Raw genomic sequence first — 24,317 nt, 5'->3', positions numbered from 1 at the left:
GCGGTAAAATTAATTTATTATGTAGATGTTATAATGTGGAAGGTTTGTGTTATGAGAAATTTTAACATTTAAAACTTCCAGTAAAGATGTATGTATTAAACTAATTAAAATCACTAATGTCATTTGGATGGTTTTAAATGTTTCATTATTATTAATCAGAATAACTGATACATACGCATCCCTTTAAATTGTTTCAATAGTTGAGATTTCAAAATTATTTAGTAAATGGAATTCATGGTTTTTACCCTAATACATAAAAAAAAAAAACAGTACTTTATGTGGGTTTTTATGCATTTTCACTTTGAAACAAAACATCGGAGAACTTATATGATTTTATCAGTCAATAAATCTAAAAAAATGATGCATTTTAACTTGTTTTATGCCGGCGATAATCAAATAAGATGAAAGTGCAAATTTGTATACACACTGTTATATTCATAAAATTAAAATGTTCTAATTTTATTGTATATAAAATTATAAATAAACAAGAAAAACCACTGTATATTGGTAGTCATTGGAGCGTATAATTTATTGCCTACAATACATATAAAAATTATAAAATAAATACATTATCCAGCATCCCTCCTTAACACACACTACACTATATTTTGCTCAGTTAAGAATCACAACTTCACTTTTTTGTAGGAACCTTTGCAATTTATTATTTTATGTGAACAGCATCTAAAGTAATAAATATTACTACAGTAGGACTGCGATATAACGAAATCCAAGGGACCAAAAAATAAAAATTCGTAATAACGAATTCCCACATATAAAGAAAAAAAATAAATCATACTAGGTATGTATATATTACGCGTCGTCGTAAAAAAATGTTGTGCGACTTCAAAAAACAAAACAGACGGACTGACGTACTCGGCAGTATTCGGAGAGGTTTTCCTTCACACACGCGCTTACATACATACACGCACACACTGGACACACAGTTTGACAGTTCTGGGTGCCGACAGACCGCCGTGCGCCTTCGAAAGGCCCTTCTCACACATGCCACGCCAATCCACCCGGCCTGGTAATTTTATCGGGTGCACCCTAAAAAAGGTGACACATTGTGTATGCGTTTGTAGAGTGTACCCGGTAAAGTTACCAGGCCGGGTGGATTGGCATGGCATGTGTGGAAAGGGCCAAAAGGCCATAAAACCGTTCGCATACGGCAGATGCCGTGGCGACGCGGCTTTGAAAGTGTGAAATAATATTTTCATATTTTTAACATTTTTTAATTTCATTTTAAATTTACGTAAATGTATTGGCATTTTTTCGTACGGGAAAAAAATGATTTTGTTATACATATTAATGGGATTTCGTTATATAAATGCATTTTTGTATGAAAAATTAGTTTTAGGGAACAAATTTCGATTTTTTTTTCGATATTTGTCATTTTTCACTCGCGGTTTTATTGTATTATTTTATATTTCTTGTCAATTTTCAAATTGATTTGAAATATTTTAAGGCTTTCTGTTTCTTTGATTTATTATTATATCTTAAAGTATCAGTACAAGCTGTGATCCTCTGAAGCTTATTATGATACTAACCTCACGGTTTTGAAACTGCACTATAATTCATAAATTGTTTTAAGATGTAAATTTTATCCACAATGTAGCGCATGCTAAGGGTACATTTCACTATGCTGAAGATTTTGCTTCTGTTTCTCGTAGAGGCTCCTGATCTTTAGGTACATAGGGAGATTCATATTTCCGGAACACGGCGCAATAGAAAAGAGTCGACAATGTTGATCCTAATATCGGACCCACCCAGTAAATCTGGAAATTATAAAATAAGAGGAATTATTTATAATGATTTTAATCAATGAGAAAATAAATGTGAGAACTTGTTCACCGAGAAAATATAGATACAGACATTTACGTATTATTCTAGAGCATAGGTTCTGAAACTTATTTTGCTCACCGCTCACTTTGAATGAAAAAATTTCTAGAACCCACCCCAAAAGCTTAACACGATGCAAATGAAATTTGCCATTGCCCTCTAGATCGTCTCAACGCCTCTTAATTTTCTTTGGGCCCTCTACCACCCCCTTGAAGGCCTTCAGCGTCCGCGAGGGGGGTGTTATTGCCGACTTTGAGAAATACTATTCTAGAGCTTATGAACTGTCATTGACTGGTCTAGACTAACACATTGTATTATTCATAATTCTGCCTGTGTTTGAACATCCATATTTCTTCAAATTTTCAATATGTGGATTTCTGTGGAGTAAAAAGTTTACCTACATTGATAAAGCTTGCAAAGTTGACTATGTATAGGTATGTCGATTTTTCTATTGATAGAAATTCATAACCCATCCTCCATCCAGAGTGCCACAAGTCTAAATGTAAAAATGGCTTTGAAGATTTTGGCATTCACAATTTTGGATCACAGATCAATATAAAACAATAAACTCAATATAATGAGGAAGTTCAGTGGTTTTTGTTTGTTTGTTTGTTAATAGACTTATCAGAATAAGGCAAGATTGAAAAATATATATACATATTATATATTGTATTATCAGCACTATGAATTGTAAAGTTTTGTAATTGCCAAATTACTCTGCGTGTGGTGACATCACAAGTTCTCTTAGGTGAGTTCTGCTAATTGGCGAACTGACATCCCGTAAACTGGAAATCTATCACAACTCAATCATTGGTTGATTCGGAATAATTAGTGACGTCGTTCAAAGTAGTTAGTTTTTATTAAAATATTTGTTTAAATTTTTATCATTTCGAATTTACTCGGCGTGTGACGCTGCAAGCTCTCTTTGGTGAGTTTCGATGATTGGTGAATTGACTTCCTGTAAGCTGGAAATCTATCACAACACTATCATCGGTTGATTTAGAAGAACTAGTGATGTCGTTCAAGGTGGTTAGTTTTTATTATTGACTTTTTTCATGCATTTTCAAGAAACTTTGCTGTACAATTTAATACTTTAATTTTTATTATTTTACCCAATGCTGATCCCAATGGTTTGTCCAAACAACTGGGCCCATAGATCTTGCAGGGTTCATGCTGCATCCAGTGTAAGAACTCTGTAAAATACATACGAATATAAAAATAAATATTCACAATAAATTAAATACAAAGTCAGTAAGTTATCTGTTGAATCGACAAAAATCGATTTAAAGATGCCATTTTGTATACATCTATTCCATATATCACGAGCCAGAGGTAACACAGTGAGATTTTATTTATGATAGTTTATATAGCGCCATTTTTGTGAAAATCCACCTTAAGGGCACTGTACCATAAACATCCTAACATGTATTGCAGCTGCAGATCGCATAGGCGGATATAGTTCCTTATTTCAGATTATGTTAATTTTTCATGATTTTATAGGAGCTAGATTACAACATGTCTTGTAGCTGCAGAGCTCATGGTCGTTTAGAAATCTAACCCCTATTTACTATGTACAAAAAAAAATTACCAAAAAGAGTTTTTAATTAATAAATAATTGTTTACAAATAGAATCTAGATTACATGTCCGGCAGCTAGAGAGCGCATGGGTGTCTGAAAATCTAGACCCTATTTACTGTTGAAGTTTAAGTTTGAAATAATTTTATGTTCATTTAGTTTATGTGATATGTATGTAAGTTGATATCACCAAAAGTCTTGCAGCGACAAAGCTCACGGACAGGTGGAATTCTAGCAACTTAAAAAATGATTTTAAAAGGTTTACAACAAAAGAATAATACTTTTAGGTACATTGAGTAAAAAACTAGCTTGTATGGCAAGTGTACATGATGCAATGACACAAAAAGGAAACAGTAAAAAACTAAACAAATATAGCATTCCTTAACATATTACGGTTGAATGATGATGACAATCTCTGAAGAAGATATTCTGAGATAATCCGGACTTGAAGGTTCGCAAAGGATCTGACTGAATGAAATTAATTTAAGTAGATTAGGAGTACTATATTTTTACATAGGTTAACTATCTAACTTCAGTATTTTATTAAATATTCCAAATGGAAATATTATTTTATTTCATTTATTGACATATATGCATGTGTATCTCAAAATCGAAAATTTCAGGTTTATTTCACTGCTGCTTTGGTAAAGCAATATATATCAGTGGTATAATATATCCTTTGAACTCTGATATTATAATAAATGATACATTCGAAACATATTTTCACATTACACAGATTTAATATATCAATTTTGTATTATTTAAATGGTTTATTCTGGACCATAATGAATTCTGATTTTCCAATATTTTTATTCCTTTTCACAGAGATAAATAACTTTTATTGTTTGTGAATACAAATTAATATTTTGTTTATTTATTTACATGTTTTAAAAAACTTATGTGGATTCAAAAAATAAAAGCTGGGGATTTGCGTTATGGTTAGATATGTCGATCGACTTTTGGACCCAGGCCATCTATTTTCCACATGGCGTTATAAACAGAAAAATGGAAGCTGCAATTTGTATTTTTAACATTTATTTAATTAATTGGATTAGTTATTACAAGTATAATACAAAATCACTTGTTTCATTAAATTGGCAAAATAGGCTAACTTGTTACTATAACATAATCTCTGATAATTATGTATTCCCGATAGCATAATTTTTATGTATCGTATTATCAGCGCTATGATTTTTAAAGTTTTGTTTTTATGACATTACTGCAAGTGTGACAACTCAAGTTCTCTTCCGCTTCTTCTCGGCCGGTTCTGCCGATTGGCTGTTCAATTACCGAAAACCAGAAATCTTCTACAACTCTCTTATTATTGGTTGATTCATATGAAATAGGGACGTCGTTCAAAATAGTTCATTTTTATTAAAATACTTTATATTATGTCTTCATACATTTTCATGAAACTTTTCTTTACGATTTAATACTCTAATTTTTACCGCACGTAAGAAAAGATTTTTATATTCAATTTCTCGTAGGGCTAAAGATCCTTATAATATTTGGGTAAATTATAAGAATGCTAATATTTCTTCAAAAAATATATATATAGTAAATGATGTAGTGAAACTGATGAAACCAGCCAGCCGTTATTCCATTTGTAGATTTATGTATCAATCGTCTTTTATTTGTATAGCAAGTATTGTTTGATGTAAGACAGGCGCCATGGCGCAGTTGGTTAGACGGCCAAATGTAAAACTGGTGTCGCGGGTTCGATTCCCGCCAACTGGCGCTTGCAACTGCAAGAAAGATTTTTTTCTAAATTGGTCTGGGTGTTGTGGTGTATTTTCCATTACCCCCTTCCATATCCCCTATATCCCACCTGCTGACAAGCCTCAAAATAGAGGCTTAGCGGGTTATTCCTTTAAAAAAAAATTATTAAAAAATGGTATTTTGTGGATATTTTTATTGTACATGGGTATCAAATAGGGTAGGTAGAAAAGATAAAAATCAGACTCCCATTTAGAAAAACGGCGAAGTCACACATTCAATTTTATATAAGGAAAAAACATTTAAGAAGAAAAAAAAAAATTAAACTGAAGGTTAAGAAATATGTACAAAACTATTTATAAATGAAATATGCACATTGTTATTATTAGAGCACACATAAGGATATGTTTATGTGTGCCCCTATTTTATAAGATATGTATAATTTAACTTACAGCACACAAGTTGAGAACGGTTACGGTGAAGCCAAATTTCAGTGGCGTTGAATCTGTATTATTCTTGTTTCGTACATCCCACACTGAGCATGTCAAGAGAATTAAGACACTTGTTACTAGTACTTCAACCAGAACTCCCTGAAAATTTATGATCTGTTATAAATGCAAAAACAAAACAAATAGCGCTTTCTCTTAAAGCTTTTAATTTAATACAAATAATAAAGGGTAAAAAAGATGTGAAGGTTTTCACAGTCACTGTTATCAATATGTTTCTTTTTTGGGTGATACCGTGTGTGTTGGATTTGTTCGTGGATCGTAGCTGTCGAAATGCGATATCCTAGGATAATATGTGATAAAACTACGATAGGTTGCACAAATACATAAATCCGTGCATTATGTAAGGCTGAGACAAGTATTATCGATAAAATCAAGAAATGACTAGTGCGTAGTGAATTGGTTTGGATACAAAGCGAATGGACAGCGAAAGAAGGGCTAAAAATACGTACGATGCGAATGTTGATGGATGTAAACAACGAGGAAGACCGAGAAAGACATGGCGTGACCAAATCCAAGCTATAGGTAGGTATTTGAAGTTGACTTGTCACAATTTGGAATAATCGGCGTGTGTGCTTGAGAAGACAGAGTAAAGTGGCGTTCTATCCTCAAAACGGCGTGACGGTGATGATGTTTGTTTATTAGATTAGCGAGTGCTTAGTTAGTTCCTACCTGAAGAGGTGATAGAGTCGAGTGGGGTAATGTGACACAGAAGGCAGTAGAGTTTTGAAAGGCTTCATCTGGAGTGATGACGAGCAACATTCCATACCCGAGAATAGCCCCCACTATTTGTGCTACCACATATACCCCAGCCACGACGAGGGAGATGTTTCCATACAGGACAGCACATAGTGTGACCGCTGGGTTGACATGAGCTCCTGATATGTGAGCAAACATCTGTAAAATTAGAGGTATTAATAATTCATCCTATCAGTTGTCGCCACAACCCGTTGTGGGCCATGACCTCTTCCAGAATCGGTCTCCATTTCTCCTTGCATCCTGCGGCTCTTCTCCAGTTCATTAAGCCAATTGCTCTCATGTAACTTTTCACATCATCTAGCCATCATTTTGGTATGCCTCTGCTTCATCTACATTCTGAGGACATGGCCCAACCGTTAATTGTAATTTCCTTATTTTTATGAATTGTACAACGCTGGGTTCGCCATACTGTACTTCTAATGCATGATTAAATCGTCTCCACCACACTACATTTTGGTTTACAGCACCAAATATCTTCCTTTAAAATACCAATATTTTCAGTTGTATTTCTTTCTCAAGCGTTGCTAGCACGTAATTTACGTACTTATTCAGAATAGCACTACAGGTATTAATAACTAAAGACGACAAAATATACAACAGTATTTTTAAAAACAGCAGTGATTTGGAAATTTAAGAAAAGTTTAACAATTATTTTTGCGATTTTGTCAAAATAAGTTTTATTTCCCTCTTTTCACGCAATCTATTTTGACGAGAACGCAACAATAGGATATTTTCACAAGTCGGAAATAACGTTGAAAATATAATGTACATTTAGAGCACATGTATGAAAGAGATAGAATGTATGGGTATTGGAGCAAAAATTGATAATTTTTCAGTAAGCTGCTTGTTGTATGTTGTGTGCTTATGATGCAGTTCTGTTAGCAAGCAGCAATGAGGATTTGCAGAAAATAGTCTTTAGAATGTATGATGTATGCCTGGAGAGCGAATTGGCGATGAACGAAAGTCAGTCAAAAGTGATGGTATTTGAAAGAGGAAGTGAGGTTATTGACTGTATAATAAATGTAAACAACGAATGTCTTAAACAAGAAAAAGAATTTGTGTATCTGGGAAGTATGTTTTCAAGAGATGGAAGAGTAGAAAAAGATGTTGAAAGGAGAGTGAATGCGGGCAACAAAATGAATGGCGCACTAAGCACAGTAATTGCTAATAAAAATATGTTAATTGAAGCTAAACTGGCAGTGCCCGACGAAGTTTTAGTCCCAACACTTATGTATGGAAGTGAAACATGGAACTGGCAGAGGAAGGATGAAAGCCGAGTGAGCGCGGTTGAATGCGATCTCTTAGACGAATATGTGGGTAGTCAATGTATGACGGGGTTACGAATGATGAAATCAGGCGAGAGATTAAATCTGAGTCAATTATAATTGATAAGATTAAGAAAGGGTCTCTGAGATGGTTTGGTCATGTAGAACGAATGGACGACAAAAGAATAGTAAAACAAGTATATATGGCGAAAATGAACGGCGTCGTGAGACGAGGACGACCAAGGAAGACGTGGCATGATCAGGTAAACTTAAATCTTAAGTCTGGTCATGTCAAAAGCATGTATGACAAGATGTATGAATGTGAAAGAAGCTAGGAATGTATGCCAGGATAGACGTGTGTGGCGGTCCATTCTCTCTGCCTACCCTATGGGAAATGACATGATGGTAGTAGTAGTAGTAATGATATAATGATCAATGTATTCAAAATAAGTTTTTGATTATAATTTTCGTGTTTAAATTTTTAAATGACCTCTGACTGCGCTTCTAATAAACATTGCATACAAGTTTGGCGCCAAAGCGTCGTACGTGCCATTTGTCCCTCAGGAAGCGAAACGTCTCATTTTCTGCTAATTCAAAATATGCATGAATTAAATTTTGTAAAAAAATTATCTGACTAATATTAATACAGTTACCATCGCATTTTTTTTGCTTATTTAAAAATAAAAATAATGATAAATCGTGAAAATTCCCTTTTATGTAATTTCAAACTTTTTTGTAACAAAAAAGGTCTTGCTCTTTTCACGCAAACACAAGAAATTCGTAGCTAGTTGGGATCTGAAACAAAGAACTTATGTACATTGTAAATACAGTGAAATAAATAAATATTTTTTTGGCGTATCTGGCTCAACAGACTTTCATTTTGTTCTCAAAGAATTTCGTCTTTTCTGTTGAAATATCTGTTATGCAGGCACAGAAAACATCCATAAATATTGAAAAAAAAATCATTTCATTATTTTCTTTCCACACCTAATGATGCTTAGGGCACTGCATCGGTAAACCAACAGCAGCAAATCCTGATACTTTTTGTTGCATGAAGGCAAGATGATCAGTTTTACGCTTCGGGTTCCAGTCTAGGGACTATAAAATATTGCAGCCCTTAAAAAAAATATTTTTTCACACTTTTTTATTAACCACTCTTCAACTGTGTGTTCACTTACAAACGACTTATTAAATTAGTATGTATGTTATATTGATCGATCACATATCTCAAGCGGTGGCGATCTTTTTTGCGACCTTAATTAAGTGCCTATGCACATCCCTATGGATTGGATAAAACACCCTATTACTTGAATAAGAATTTTTATGGTTTACCCAAATATTATTATTAATGATATCGATTCGAAAACTGCGGCAATATTTTTTTCTCAATTACGAGTTTTCTTTATTACTTTTTAATGAAACTTATTATTTTCTTATTAATTATTAATACTTTTTTATATGTAAGTATTACTTATGATAAAAAACATTTTGTACTTTAATATTGATTTTCTTTTATTTTTTAACAGACTACTACGCCGAAATTAGAAAAAATATACTTTGTCCTGATTGGTGGTGGGTTGACTTCCCGGTAACCGGAAATGTACCTCAATACTCTTGTCATTGTTTGATCTCGGAGAACTATAGTCCTTAAAATGTAACATGATTAGAATGACAGTTGTCAGAAAAAGTGACGACATAACTTTGTAGTAACCTCAAAGGAGTTATTTATCATTTATATTAGGAGTCACACGAAAAATCATTTGTATCTGGCGTGTTATTTTTTAAAATTACAATGCTTGAAACATAAATCAACATTAATATATAAAATCAGCTTTAAAACTAAAAAAAAAGTAAAATAAATCTAATTATTAACGACGTTCTGACAAGGGTTACATTATTTTGCAAAAACGTTAGAGATGGGACAAATTTATCAATGTAAATAAATTGATCGAATAAAAAAATAGTTCATTTGATGTTGTTCATGAAAAAAGTATAAATGTCTTATTTTTTGGTGAATAATTGTGTTAAACACAGTATAATAGGAATTTTCGGAAACAGAGTTTCGTGATTGCATGAAATAACTGATAAAGTCGATTTGATCAGTGATCAGTAATTTCACATCACTAATGAAATTAGTTTGACAGCTGTCATTCTAACCAAGCTGTATTTTAAGGACTATAGTGTCGTTGTTCAAAGTAATTCATTTTTATCAAAATCATTTGAATATTTTTTTAATACATTTTAGAGCAATTTCGTCGTATAATTAAATGCTCTGATTTTTGCCACAGATTTTTTTATTAATATTCAACTTCTTGTTACACTGAACTTCCTCGTCATTAATTAGTGATTACCCCAGTTAGTAGTGCCATATTCCCCAAAACTTTGGCACTTTTTAGTCGAGTTCCCATAGTTTATTTATCGTTATTTTTTTTAATTTGTCAGTCTCATGGTGTAGTGGTCAGCGCATTAGCTCACCATGAAAGAGGTCTCGGGTTCGATTCTCGACATGGTTGACATGAAAATTTTATTTAAAAAGGCGTTTTTAAACTAGAATATTTCATAGTCCCTGGACTGGCACCTGAAGCGTAAGACTGATCATCTTAACTTCATGTAACAAAAAAATGATCAAGATACGCTGCGATTGGTTTACCAATGCTGTGCCCAATGCACCGTAAGGTGCGGAAAGGGAATGATCATGATGATGTTTTTTTTTTTGTTTTTTGTGGTTTAAGAAAAATGCTTTTTGAAACACGGTGTTGATTTTCTTACGCGCAAAGTGATATTTTCAATGCTCGAAATGATCGGTGACATATTCACCCATTTCTTACAACTTTTTTTTACCTGCACAACAAACATGACCACTAGTCCAGTGCCGACGGAGTATTGCAGTTGAGGGGGCGCGCCGGAGTCCCACCCCGGGAGACAGCCCATGCAGGCTCCCGCCACAATGAGCGCTGTGCCGAGCGCCTCAGCTGCACCCTTCACAGCAACCTCCTGCCACGTCTCTCCCGCTCCGTGCAGTGCCCCCTTCAGTCCTGAAAAATCGCGTAGTGTTCTTTAGCTTTGAAAAAATAGCGCGATGCCTCTTTAGTTCTAGTAAAATAGCCTCTTTCCCTTGAGGCCCTACGCCCCACACGATTGAAAAAACAGCGAAGCTCTGAAAAAAACCATGTCCTTGAAAAAACATCTTATTCCGAATTTTTTAGCACGGAAAAACCAATGATTTCAACACGTTTGACTGTTTTATCAAACTCTCTTCAAATCAATGTGATCACTTTGTCACTTATGACTTTATCTAAGAAAATTGTTTACTCGTATCACCTAGAGCCTAGAGTGCATTAAAAAATAACCACCTGGCTCTACCTAGAGCCACAAATCTACAATAAGTATAAGTACAAGAGTGTCGAAGAAAAATGTTGTTTTAATTTTATCTCACATAGCTTTAAGAAAAGATTTTATGGTGTATACTTATATTATGGTACTTTATCATATCGAGCTACAATCGGTAGAACAACGTAAGCTACACTTTTGGGAATCGCGTTTTTTAAAGGAAAAGTGTTCCTTATTGCCCTCTGCACAAGCGTAAAAGGCATCATAACACATCTAAGGATATTTATTTATACTTATTTTATTTATCAAAAGAAAACAAAACAGTGACCCTTCGAGTATCGGTCACCACTTCCGTCATCTTGTTAACTTTAATAATAAGTCAAGGAATGCTATCTTTGTTGAGTTTTTTATCGTTTACTTTTTGTGCTGTTACATATTCACTAAATTGCAATACTTACCAGTTCTTTGCTCGATGTATTATTATTGTTTTTTTTTTGTTGTAAAGTTTTTAAATCATTATTATGTTGCTGAAATTTCACTCGTCGATGCGCTTTGTAGCTGCAAGACTTTTTGTGATGTTAGCTTTCATATTATATGTAAATTAACTTCAAATGTAAATGAGGTCTAGATTTTTAACCACAATGCGCTCTGTAGCTGCAGGATATGTATTCTAGATTATATTTGTAAACGGTTATTTATAAATTAAAAACACTTCCTACTAATTTTTTGTGCAGTGTAAATGGGAGCTAGATTTGAAAACGTCCATGCGCTATGTAGCCGCAAGACATATTGTAATCTAGCTCTTATATAATTATTTAAATTACATTAATGGAAATGGGGAACTAGAATCCCAACCGTCTATGCGCTCTGTATGTGCAAAGCGTGTTGGGATGCTTATTGTACAGCGCCCTTGAGGCGATTTCACAAAAATGGCGCCATATGAATTATTCTAAATAAATAAACAGCCATTATAACAAAAAAAACCGTGTTTACAAATAAACCAAAATTATAAGCCAATTCTATATATTACTCTGCATCATTCCACTCGTAAAAAAAATGTGGCTTTTAGAGTTTAAACTTGTTGACATATTTATTACAAAACAACGTACAAGTAGGCGGTTACGCTAGCTCGCCACCAAAAAATAAACCTGTCAGAGTTATAGGCAAAACAGCGTTACCGCCACTTTTCTAAAAGCGGGAGGTATTTTAACCATTTGGCTGTCATTTCAGCATTGACAGTAACCAACCATTATAAATCCCATTTACCGAATTATTTTTAAAAATACATCTGGAACAAAATTAAAAAAAAAACCTTCTCCCGCACAATTCACTATTTGTCGCTTACGTTGTTCTGCCTATTATGGTTCGATAAAAGATGTAATAAAAATCTTGTTTCGTTTGAATTAGATTTGTAGTATTTTCAATTTCAATATTTCAGTGCCGGCAAAATCGGCGTTTATTCTAATAATAGATAAACATTTTACCGCTATGACCGCCGATTGAGATGACGTGCGAGATTTCGCGAATTCGTGCATGTCTTTATAGCGAGTGGAGGACCTCGCTATAGAAGACCCCAAGACACCGTGCACATTAGTCGGTGGAAACAACAGACAGTAAACACACAACGCGTCCTTTAATTTCTTGAAAGCGCCAGCCAAGAAGCTAATCCGCGAACCAGCTGATTTGAATTTTCTTTTTAATTGCACAGCATTCTTAGCAAAGTTATAACTTGGTGGTTCACCAACCAACAGTTTTTTTAAATGAATTTTTCTAAATGATCGTCTAAGCCAGTGACCCACGCCATTGTCGAAATACGTGTTTGATCCTGTTCACCAGGGCCCCGATTATAATGGAAAGTTTGCATTTATAATAAAAAGTTTTCTGTATTAAAAGCAGAACATGCAAACCGTTTTTTCTTCTTAACATGTTCAATTATAGGTTACCGACGAAGATACTTTAAATGTTCATGCAAATGTACTTATTTTCGTACACAAATATCGGTTTTTCTTTATAGACAGTCAAAGATAACTCTGTTAACCATCCATTGTAATCTAGGCCCTATTTACATTTAAAACATAATTTGGGTTGCAGTTTTTGTTCGACAAGTTTTGTTGAATTTGTCGTGTCTTTCCCGGTCTTCTTCTTTTTCTACATCCATCAACATTCGCATCGGAAATTATACTCAAAGATGGACATGTCATAAGTTGGCATAATCGGCGCGCGTGCACGAGACGAGGAAGCGAGGGTTGTACGCATTAGATTGCCATTGTTACGGGATTGCGGTCTGAACTAACGCTCAAATATGTCAACTCACTCCCACTGATTGCAGCGCTTAAATAGGGAACAGAAGGTCATAGAACTTTCCCGCTAAATCCAATCTTGGAGATTCTATAATCTTTGAGTTTTAGCACAGGTCATCCAGACCTTGAACCGCCGCGCCAGTTCCCCACTCGTTCACTCGAGAGCGATCTCGTTTCTTGTTACCAGACAATAAAGTGGCGTCCTTCCGCCACGAATCAAACATGATTTCTATTTATAATCGATTGATATTATTGACGTATAAGTTTTCGTTCGAGTAAATGAGCCAGAGGAGGGATGAGGAATAAGCACGCCACCCTGACCCACCGTGGCTACGTCGATGGATCTAGTAGGTAATGAAATTAATGCTTCATCCCATCCACATAAGCCAAAGATTACGTAAGTGCTGCAAGTCGATAATGTACTTAAAAACGATATTTTTAGTAATCAATGTTTATTTGCATTGCATTATAAACGAATAAATATTTTAAATAAAAAAATAATAATTACTTTTCTTTGTTCATATCTCTAGTGTCATATAAGTACCTACATTTCACATTTTTTGGTGAAAAATAACGACTTTTAACGAATTCAACAAATAATTAGCAATTGTATTTCTTTCAGGAAGTCGTAGTCACACGATGCACGGATTTTTGTTTTGGGGAACAGTTTTGTTATTTACTTCAAAAACTTATTCACCAAAATCATATTCGGAATTTGATAAGAACGCGAAATTCACTTATGTTTTCTCACAGCAATTATTTTCTATACATTAAAATAATTAATCACTATTTATTTTATGTATAAATGAACATAGAATGCAAGAAACACACAAGAAAAATACATACTTTTAGCTTTAGCCATTTTGAAATTCAAATTAAATCACTGGGCAATTATGTCTGATGTGAATTTTACTCTGCGGAAAAAATAAATTGAATAAAAAAATGCCATAAATATCTAAGATATAAGAAAAACAAGATGTCTCTTACTGACTATGAAGATAACAGCTTTGTTCGGATGAGATTTATGATTATAAAATCTCTGTGATGCTATCTAGAATTCAAGAAATGGTTTTATGGCAAACTGGAAAATTTCTGATCTTGCTCAATAACGTTATCACTATGATACCTACTCGCCACATGTACTTATAGGGTTACCAATTATGCCGATGTATCGGGACTTCCACCGATACTAAGCCCTCTGTCCGGAGTCCCGACAGAAACCGATAATAATCCCGATTCATAAAGATGCCTGCAAATAAAATTATTCCAACTACCGCCCTATCTCAATACTGTAAATAATATCCTAAGATACTTGAACAAATTTTAAAAGACAGACTCACTAAAAATACCTGACCACCAATAAAATTCTTACATCTCAACAATATGGGTTCCGGAAGTTTTCGAATACTTAGTGTGCTGCTTATGACTTTGCCTCAAATCTACAAAAAAAACTGGATGCTGGTGAATTTTCTTCAGCTATTTTTATAGACTTAAAAATGGCTTTTCATACGGTGGACCATGAGATTCTATTGAGTAAACTGGAACATTTGGGCATAGTTAGCATACTTCTGGAAACATTTCGAAACTATCTTACTAACAGATATTGCGCGGTTTAAGTTGGAAAATAATCCAGTGATCTAGGTAGGATAACTTGTGGAGATCCGCAGGGGTCAATCCTTGGTCTACTTTTGTTCCTCATATATATTAACGACATTAATATGTGGAGTTTAAGGGGTACTATTCAATTATATGCCGATGACACTGTTATTTTCTACCATAATTGTAACCTGAAAAACTCGAAAACATAATGGAGACAGATTTCAATAGTCTAGCTGACTGGATGAGATTTAATAAATTAAGTCTGACTGTTAAAAAAACATCGTATATGATTTTTGGGAACATACAGGACTTAAATATCACTATTTCTCTCGGATCTGGCTATATTAAAAAGAGCAGTGTTACTAAACACTTGGAACTATTTATTGACTCCAAACTTTCATGGAGCTACCAATTACCAACATGTAAAATAACAAAAATAGCACCCGTAACTGGTGTATTGCATAGACTTTCGGCTTGCTTCCTCATTACGTTTTGTTTGCCGTCTACTACGCTTTGATTCATTCCCACCTATCCTATCTATCATGTATATGGGGTTTCGCCAGCAAAAATCAAATCTTGGAAATACAAGTTCTTTAGGACAGAGCTCTGAGAAACATCCTTGGACTAAAATGGGATTCCCATGTCAAGGATATAATATACCGACAGACAAAAATACTTCCTTTCAAGGTGATGCCACTGTATGACATAATCAATACTATTTTGAATATCATAAACTTTTCTGCTCACACAAATTGAAAATACACATTTGGTCATGATGTTCACAATTACAATACGCGTTACTCAGGGAATCTTCATGTGTCTAAATTTCACTCAACGAAGTTTGGCATAAGGTTTTTGGAAAATATTGGCCATTTCGAATTTAATAAACGGCCCGATGAGCTAAACCGAAAAGTCGAATGGAAAATCCAAAAGTGTCGCAATCAAAAAAATTTACTTAAATCTTTTGGATAGTGATGGTTATTAATGTAATTTATATAGATGGTGTAAAGTACTGTGTTTTATGTTTCTTATATACTGTTTCCTTAATATTTCGGATGTATTAACTATGTATGATATCATGTATTGTCACAAAAATGTTTCTTTATATATGTACGGTCCCAAATGAGTTTTTTTTTATAACGCCTGGGAGTATAATATGTACTATATGTATTATATGTTTTATTAATTATAAAAATAAACCTATAATGTCCCGATATAAACTTGCACAAATACAGCAACGCCGTTAACTAACAAAAAATGCTTTCAGAAATTTATGAAGTACCTAAAGAACTTCATAGAAGATATTCTTGCCTCGATAAAGTGAAATTCGATAGATTCTATGGAAGAATAATGGATTTATTATTGTCAATTGCTGAATTTATGCGTGCATTTATTTTCAATTTCTGCACACAACGCCAGAGTGCAGAGTAATAAGTTCATTGGTGCCGGCCAGTGAACTGATGAAGGAAATCGTCTACTCCCAGTGACTGCAGAGCGTATAATCAATATTGTTATCTTAAAATTAATTTTAAGATAACTTTAACGAAGTTTTACAGATACGTAAAAGAATGAAAGGAACTGCCTGAAAAAGTGAAATCATCTGAAAAGTATGGTCAGTAAAAACTTCTTCTGCAAGAAATACCACATAATACCACTTATTTAAAATAATGAAATCAATAATTACAGCCCCACTTTACTTGAACTAATTATAATTCGAATACCTGGTAGGTGCACTAGAAGTATAGAATTATTTTATTGTAACAATTCTCGTACCAACTTCGAAATGCATTCACCTATATCCAGGATACATAAGTATGGAAATAAGTTCGAACAAATATTTGATATTTTCAATACAAACTCTGTTAATGCATTAAAATGTAATCTCATTCGTTATTTTTTAAAAAGGAATGAATTTATTTTAAAATATATTATTAAATTTAACTTCGTTTTCTTGGATACGTATTTTGGTTTATTTCTTTATATATAAATTATACATTTGTAGATTTATTGCCAAATTCCAACATCTTCCAACCAACTGATAAAATAAAGGTGTTATTAAGATTATGTAAGCTTTCATATTGCTCAAAAAAAGTATTATTGTAGCATTTTTTTTTTCATTATTACCTAGCTAAATACTAGCCACTTTATTATTCTCAATTTTACTTTGTGATATTTATATTTAGAACATAAGATTTTCTTACGTGAATTGTTATCTTTTATTTGTCATCTTAGATACGTTGTGTTTCTTTTTTGCAGTTTTAAACAAAACATATTTTACTTTAACTTATTTGTTTAGTTTTAATTATTCAGTTGAATTATATAGTTATATTTCATATTATATATTACATAATGAATTGTTCACTACTGTGATTATTTCTGTAAAACTTTTTATTGTAAAAGGTTCTTTAAACCATTGGTATATAAATAAATAAATAAAATTCTACTATTGAGAAAAATAATTCAATTACATTTTCAAAAATTCACTATAAAATTGCCTTTTTTGTTGACTACATTTTTCCATCCCAGAACGTCCCGACAAGACCCTAGCTAAATATGGGAAACCTGGAAATTGATTAATGTATTCTTACACCATTGCCTGCAAAAAAACTGCTTTTGCAGTTTGGCGGAAATTGAAAAAAAAAAATAAAATAAATATTTACATTTACCTAAGACTTGACTTTGAACTAAAAATAGGCTTAAGCGATAGAGACAAAAAGGTATCTATTTAGGTATATTTATAGATATATTATGTAGGTGTTCATTGATAGATACATAAGTTCATCGTTTAACTATTATTTTTTTGCAACATTTTTTTAGGAAGGGAATATGAAGGTCTAGGCATTTACAGGACCTATGGCCCGTCATTGGGTGGTTTATTTAACTATTAAATTAAGTAAACCTAAAATTTATATGGGCAGTGAAGTCACTCTATTGTATTTTATAACAGTCATCTTACCCGATAATAAGTTTTCTTTTGTGCTTTTGGTGAGTTGTATGAAGGGCAAAGGCACAGTTAGATAATTAAAAAAAATGTATAATAATGATTACTCAAATTGATATTAAATTTACATCAAATACCATAGTAGGAGGTGGATTTTTGTAAGTGGATTATACAAAGTTTTTGCTACTGTTGATTGTAACATATGTAGTCATGAGTCATAAGGTTGTAACATATGTAGTCATGAGTCATAAGTCATCAAACACAAGCCTTTCATACAAGTTGTCAAACTCACAGTGAAAGAGGCACTGAAAGCTGAGTTAAACTCAATTAAAATCTCGATTAATGTTTTCAAAAGTAACTAACTATTTTTGAATAAAAAAAAATGTCTTTACGAGTAGTATACTCGTAAGCGAAACCAATACGAAGAGCGCCGGTCTTTAAAACGTATTTCGGGTATGTGGAAGGATGGCTTTTACCCGATAATACGTTAATGTATTTTGTAGAAGCTATTTCTGATGGCTGGTAGCAAGCATTTTTCAATGGAATATTTAATAATTTTATCAAGCATTTTTTAATAACAAAAGCTCATGATTTTGTTGATTGATGCGGAATTTGATTGCTTGAGCTAAAAACGTAAAAAAATCTGAGTAGAATTTCTGTTAGTAGAGTAAACCCACCAATGATTGGCACTTTAAGCGTATTGATTGAGTCAATATGTATTTATAAATTAGGCAATCATCATTTGAATGTAAACGGTTTTTGTTTTTCATCAATAAATGTTAGTTGATTTTAAACTTTTAATTGATATTCAGAGGATCTTAAAATTTTTTAAGATAAATAAAAATGATTGAAAATATACTATTTCAGGCAGTTATTGGCACCTCTAGTCATTAATTGGTACAGCAATTTTGTCAGTTATTGGCACCTTTAAAAATAATAAAATAAAAGAAGTGGTATTTTTTATAATTATTGAACGGATTTAATATTATAACAAAAAGAAAAAGTATAATTCAATCTGAATCAGATGAAGATACCTAGCAACGCTCTTTCTATTTAAAAATTAGTCTTTTTTTTCGGAATACTCCTTTTTATATATAAGCCAATCCTTTTTGTACTAAATGCTAAAATAATTTACTTTATTTGTCGCAAATAATAAACAAACAAAATATCTATAATGCATATAAAATACTGATTTGCATGTGCCAATAATTCAAATATGAACGAATAACACTACACTATGTTAGTTATTGTCACAATGCCAATATCTGATTTTGTACATTATTTTCTTTGTATAGTTGACACCCATTAAAAATAATAATTAATTGGTAAAATAATCACATTTGATATAAAACTAGCTTAATAAACATGTATTCAATCACTGGTTAACATAATATAGTTAAGTTTTGTACTAACCTTGCTGAAAATTAAAGTTCAACACAGCTCTATCCTTAAAAAAAACTTTAAAAACTCTCGATTAAAACGTGTTAGAAAGTAGAGCACATTGACAGATGGTTTTAAATAGGAATACCAATATAATAACAACGATTAATTGTGGCCAGTATTCAAGAATATAATTAAACTTGATAAATTTAAGTACTCCTTTTTTAATATTAAAATTACTAAGCATCGTTTTTGAGTTTGAATAAGAGAGTGCCAATTACCGGGGGGGGGGGGGTGCCGACAATACCCTGGTTTACCCTATATCATATTTAGAAATTACCCTGATGTTTCATGACTGATTTGAGCTGTGAACTACTTGAAAATCTGGAACGACTTCAGAATACATGCATTAGGTATGTATTTGATTTTAGGAAATATGAGTACCATCTGACTATCGTAGGAAACTGAAATGATTCAAAATTAGACAGCGGAGAGACAATCACATCCTCTAACTTCTGTTCACAGTATTTCATAGTCCTAACGTTTTTTTATACCTCCGCCAAAATTTTAAACGCTTATCAGTTTATGGTTGACCTCTTCTTCGTTATTATCAAAGCACCACCTTAATTTCCATCCAAATTCCTTCTTCTTCTCTCACTCAAAAGAGTTCATTCGGTTCGACCGTGGAATTATCTCCCATCCACTATCAAAGATGTAGCTATATTTAAATCTCGCCTGACATCTCCCTTTTCTTTCTTCACCTCTTCTTTGTTTCTCTTCCTTTATTGCCCCCTTTCCATTGAAGACTAGTATCGATATTGAAGGTTCTATTTTTGTACGTATTTTATTTTTTCTCGCATTTAGTGTGAAACTAAAATTATATGAATAACGCATTTTATTGACTGATTTGGAGAAATTCCCATTTGTCAAAAGCTCTCCAATGTACAAAAAGTTAAATAATAAGTCGTAAACTTTAAAAACCGTCACATTGTTTTTGCTTGTACGACCACTCATAATTATTTAAGTTCTTAGAGACCTTTAATCATTAAAGTATATTTTGGACCTACTACTCGCAAAAAACCGTTTATTAATTATTGAAATATGCTTGAATTCGATGTTTTTTAAATTCCGTTATTTAGTAAATCAAAACTCTTTTTTGAGAACGCTACATTGAAACCATCCTTTTAAATTTTCTGGCCTACATATAACTCCACGGTACCGTATTTGCAACTAACCATATTTTAAAAATAAAAAAATAAACTTTCTATTCAAAAATGGGTTGCCTTCTTGCATACTCGTTCAGATTATCATTTATATCCAATTTTTAATCACCTCAATAAAGTTCTACTTTTGGTACAGAGTACAGACACTGAAATTGTAGAGAAATTGTACAGAGGTAAGTACCTATAAAACATGATTTTCCACCGATTTTCTTTAACTTATAACGCCATCTCTTGTTAGATGAAAGTATTACCGAGTTTCTTATCATTTTCCGAGATAATAACACGCTAAAGTTAATGAATGAAACACAAAATTAATAATAGTATTTGACACGTATCATTTTTTTTCATTTTAATACACAAAGATGGCACTAACTTACCCGTATAAACACTATGGTGTAGACTTGTAGAGAACACTTTGTTAGTATTGTACATAAATATACAAATTGTATAGTATAGGTATATTTTTAACACAATGTAAGATTTATGAATTATATAATTTATTTAGCTTTTTGTTCATATCTACATATTTGCACATTGGCAGGCTTATTGCCGAATGGCAATTTCATCAAATCAACAAATAAAATAAAAGGAGTTAATTGTACAATTTTAGGTTCAAAACGTATGCGAGAAAAAATGATATGGAAAAATAAAGAAGTAAAAATATCTGTAAATAAATTATTTTATATCGATACTAGTCTTTAATAAGAAAAGGATATAAAGAGAAAGAGAAAAATATGAGATATTGGAAGAGAAAAGAGATGTTTATTCAGGCGTGATTTAAACAGAGATACTGTAGAAACATATTTGATAGGATGGGAGATGATTCCACAGTCGAGCCCCATGAACACTATACGAGTTAGAGAAGACGGAGGAATTGTGGGGGGGAATTAAAAGGGTTCTTTGAGAATAAGAATTAAAAGGTAAACCATAAACGGATGGCGTCGAAAATTTTAATGGAGGTATATAGGAGTGTTAGGACTATGAAGTAAATTGGACAGAAGTGAGAGGGTGTGACAAACCTAAATTGGGCATTAAACAAATCTTAGATTTTAAACCGTCTTTCAGTTTTACTGTTCCAGACAGCGTTGTGTCATCTATCATCCGGGTTTATCTCTTGAAAAATATTTTTTATTTTTAAGTATCGTATTATTCGCGCAAATGGTGTATTTCTGAAAATACTCCGCGGCTGACGTATCAAGACCTCTTTCGCTTATTTTCAGTCAGTTCTGCCGATCGGCCCGTTGACAGTAAGCAAACAGGAAATCTTCCACAACTCTCTTATCATCGGTTGATTCATATGACAACTAGTGACGTCGATCAAAGTAGTTAGTTTTTATCAAAAAAAAAAATCGTACATTTTCAAGAAACTTTGCCGTATAAATTAATGCTCCATTTTTTTCCGCGCGTAAGAAAACGTTTTTTGTGTCCAATTTCTCGTAGGGCTGAAATTCCTCATTGAAAAAATAATAAAATACAGACTACTATTACTATTTAAGGCATTGAATTTGTGATAAAAAAATCACTAATTGTTAATAAATTTAAAAACATTTAACAAAATACAGATTTTTTTAATGAATCTATATTTAAACTAATGTTTATCACACTTTACTCGTACTTGCTACTTTATCTTATTTGGTTCGTTTGAAATCTTGACACAGAGGGTTTATTTACTGTCTCTGCTTAAATATTTGGAAATGCTTTTGTCAATATAAAGTATACGCATCACGTTAATACTTATTTACCTCGTAATTTAAATGCCAACAACGCACCGGTAGAAAACCTCCGCAGTGTAATTTATTTTGACAAACACTGACTTGACACTAGCTACCGTCTGCTTTGCAATAATTGTTACAATTACTACAGAATTTTGGATTAATTCAACCAGGAATCATCTAAAAATAATCAAAATTAGTAAAAATGCGTCGAGTTATAATCGTTGCTTTTTTTTTTTTTAGTAAAAAAGAAATATTTGCGTTCTTATGATTTACCCAAATATTTAATTTTGAGGGCCATTTTCAACGAGTTGTAAATAACTCACTATTAGAAAATGGAATCGAGTTGGGGTAGAGTGGGATTCGAACCGCGGACCTTCGGTCCGTGTATCATATTATTATGAAACGTGCTACTGACGTTAAAAAAAAAACATTTAACAATATTTTGAAAATATCCAAATGTCTGTAGACAAGTACGAAAGATTAAGGATTGATCAGTAAAGATTTTACCCCCGAGGGAGGTTATCAAGATTAACACAGATATTATAACAACTATAGAAAACTGACAAAACCAGCAAATGACAGATCATTAGCCATGTAAATACCCAGACTTCTTTTCTCCCTCATAAATGTTCTCCATCTTTGTTTTATGTATAATATTTTAATTTATGTATTTTGAATAAACTGTTTTTTCAATGTCCCTTAAAGTAGAACAATGTAGGTATTTAATAAGGTTTATTATTATTATTTTATTCATTTTGTCCCAACTTAACAATCGAAAATAAAAACTTTGGAATGATAACTATACAGGGTGTTCTTTAAACCCTGTCACATCCGAAACCACAATTATCAGTATGGGTAAGAAGACATAATATTAGCATATTTAGAACAAAGAAATTTTTCAAAAATAAAATATTAAAAAAACAAATGGTTGCTTACTTCTGCAGGGGAGAAGTGAGGGGAGCGCGGTGCAGTATCAGACACCCCCCTCCCCCCCCCGTTTCTCCACTGCAGAAGTAAGCAACCATTTGCTTTTTTTGATATTTTATTTTTAAAAATTTTATTCGTTCTAAAAAAATATTTTAATATGTCTTCTTGCTCATACTGATCATCGTGGTTTCGAATATGACAGGGTTTAATGAACACCTGTATAACGTGGCTATACTGGCAAAAAAATTAACTCTCAAATCCCTGTTTTGAGAATTCAAGCATTTAAGTTTTGTTCCAATTTCACTCTTTCATATCGTTTTTAAATATACTCGTAGTAAGATGTTAAGTGCTCATTTAAGAACATGTTTTTAATTTTTCCGTTTCTTAATTTTATATTAAGTAAATAGTCGGCCTCGTGGTGTAATGGTCAGCGGGTTAGCCTGCCATGCAAGAGGTCTCGGGTTCGATTCCCGACATGATTGATATGAAATATTTATTTAAAGGGTGTTTTCACAATATAATATTTCATAGTCCCTGGACTGGTACCTGAAGCGTAAGACTGATTATCTTACCTTCATGTAACAAAAAAATATCAAGATACGCTGCGATTGGTGTACCTATGCAGTGCCCAATGCACCATTAGGTGCGGAAAGGAAATGATGATGATAAAATATTAAGTTATTTAAAGCTTTTAGCCTGAATAAAATACTCGGTATATGACTTAACGGTAAATTTATATTTAAAACTACAGATATATTAATGACTTAGTGTATTTTGCCAGTTTGTAGAGCGTTAAAAACTTTACAAAGCTGCATCATTAAGTCAAATCCGCATATTTTAGAGTTAACGTTTTTTGTCGGTATACTCACGATAATGTTATATAAACTCATCCTGACTATTATATTATTATGTACCTGTACCTACATATCCTTAAATAGAAGCATATATAAACATTTTCCGCAAATGTTACCATGTGAATATTCACCGAAAAACACATATCCCAATATTGGAATATACTATTTGTAATGTATATGGAAAATTAAAGTAGAACTTACTATGAATAAGGGAATTATTATCCTTCGCAACTGGTACCGGAGTTGTCACTTCAGTTTTATTTTCAATCTCCGCCATTTTAAATGGACGTCACAAGTTCTATATTTTTAAAACTATTATCTATCTTTATTTGCTATCGATGCTTCGCATTATTGATCGAACAGTCTCTGCCATTTCAATATTGTGACT

The 24,317-nt window shown here is 32.7% G+C and overlaps 1 protein-coding gene across 4 annotated transcripts; it reads right to left on the bottom strand.

Annotated features, from left to right (window-relative positions):
- Positions 1 to 504: 504 nt before the first annotated feature.
- LOC148275120 (aquaporin AQPcic-like) lies at positions 505 to 24,317 on the bottom strand. Of its 4 annotated transcripts, none has more exons than XM_088236110.1 (6): positions 24,131 to 24,317; positions 10,502 to 10,695; positions 6,309 to 6,533; positions 5,583 to 5,720; positions 2,952 to 3,032; positions 505 to 1,775 (listed from the first exon to the last, which is right to left on the bottom strand). In XM_088236110.1, the coding sequence occupies exons 1-6, from the start codon at positions 24,204 to 24,206 to the stop codon at positions 1,638 to 1,640; spliced, it is 852 nt and encodes a 283-aa protein (XP_088092236.1). In that variant the 5' UTR covers positions 24,207 to 24,317; the 3' UTR covers positions 505 to 1,637. The 4 variants fall into 4 exon arrangements, with proteins under 4 accessions (XP_088092236.1, XP_088092239.1, XP_088092238.1 ...); XM_088236113.1 differs by lacking the exon at positions 24,131 to 24,317 and adding an exon at positions 22,176 to 22,193; XM_088236112.1 differs by lacking the exon at positions 24,131 to 24,317 and adding an exon at positions 14,278 to 14,370.

This window comes from Micrasema longulum, unplaced genomic scaffold (assembly GCF_059751315.1).
Source record: "Micrasema longulum isolate JH-2025_06_02 unplaced genomic scaffold, ASM5975131v1 h1tg001507l, whole genome shotgun sequence".
In the NCBI taxonomy this organism is placed as follows: domain Eukaryota; kingdom Metazoa; phylum Arthropoda; class Insecta; order Trichoptera; family Brachycentridae; genus Micrasema; species Micrasema longulum.
The sequence above is the reverse complement of the archived record's forward strand: the minus strand, read 5'-3'. Positions and strand labels throughout refer to the sequence as shown.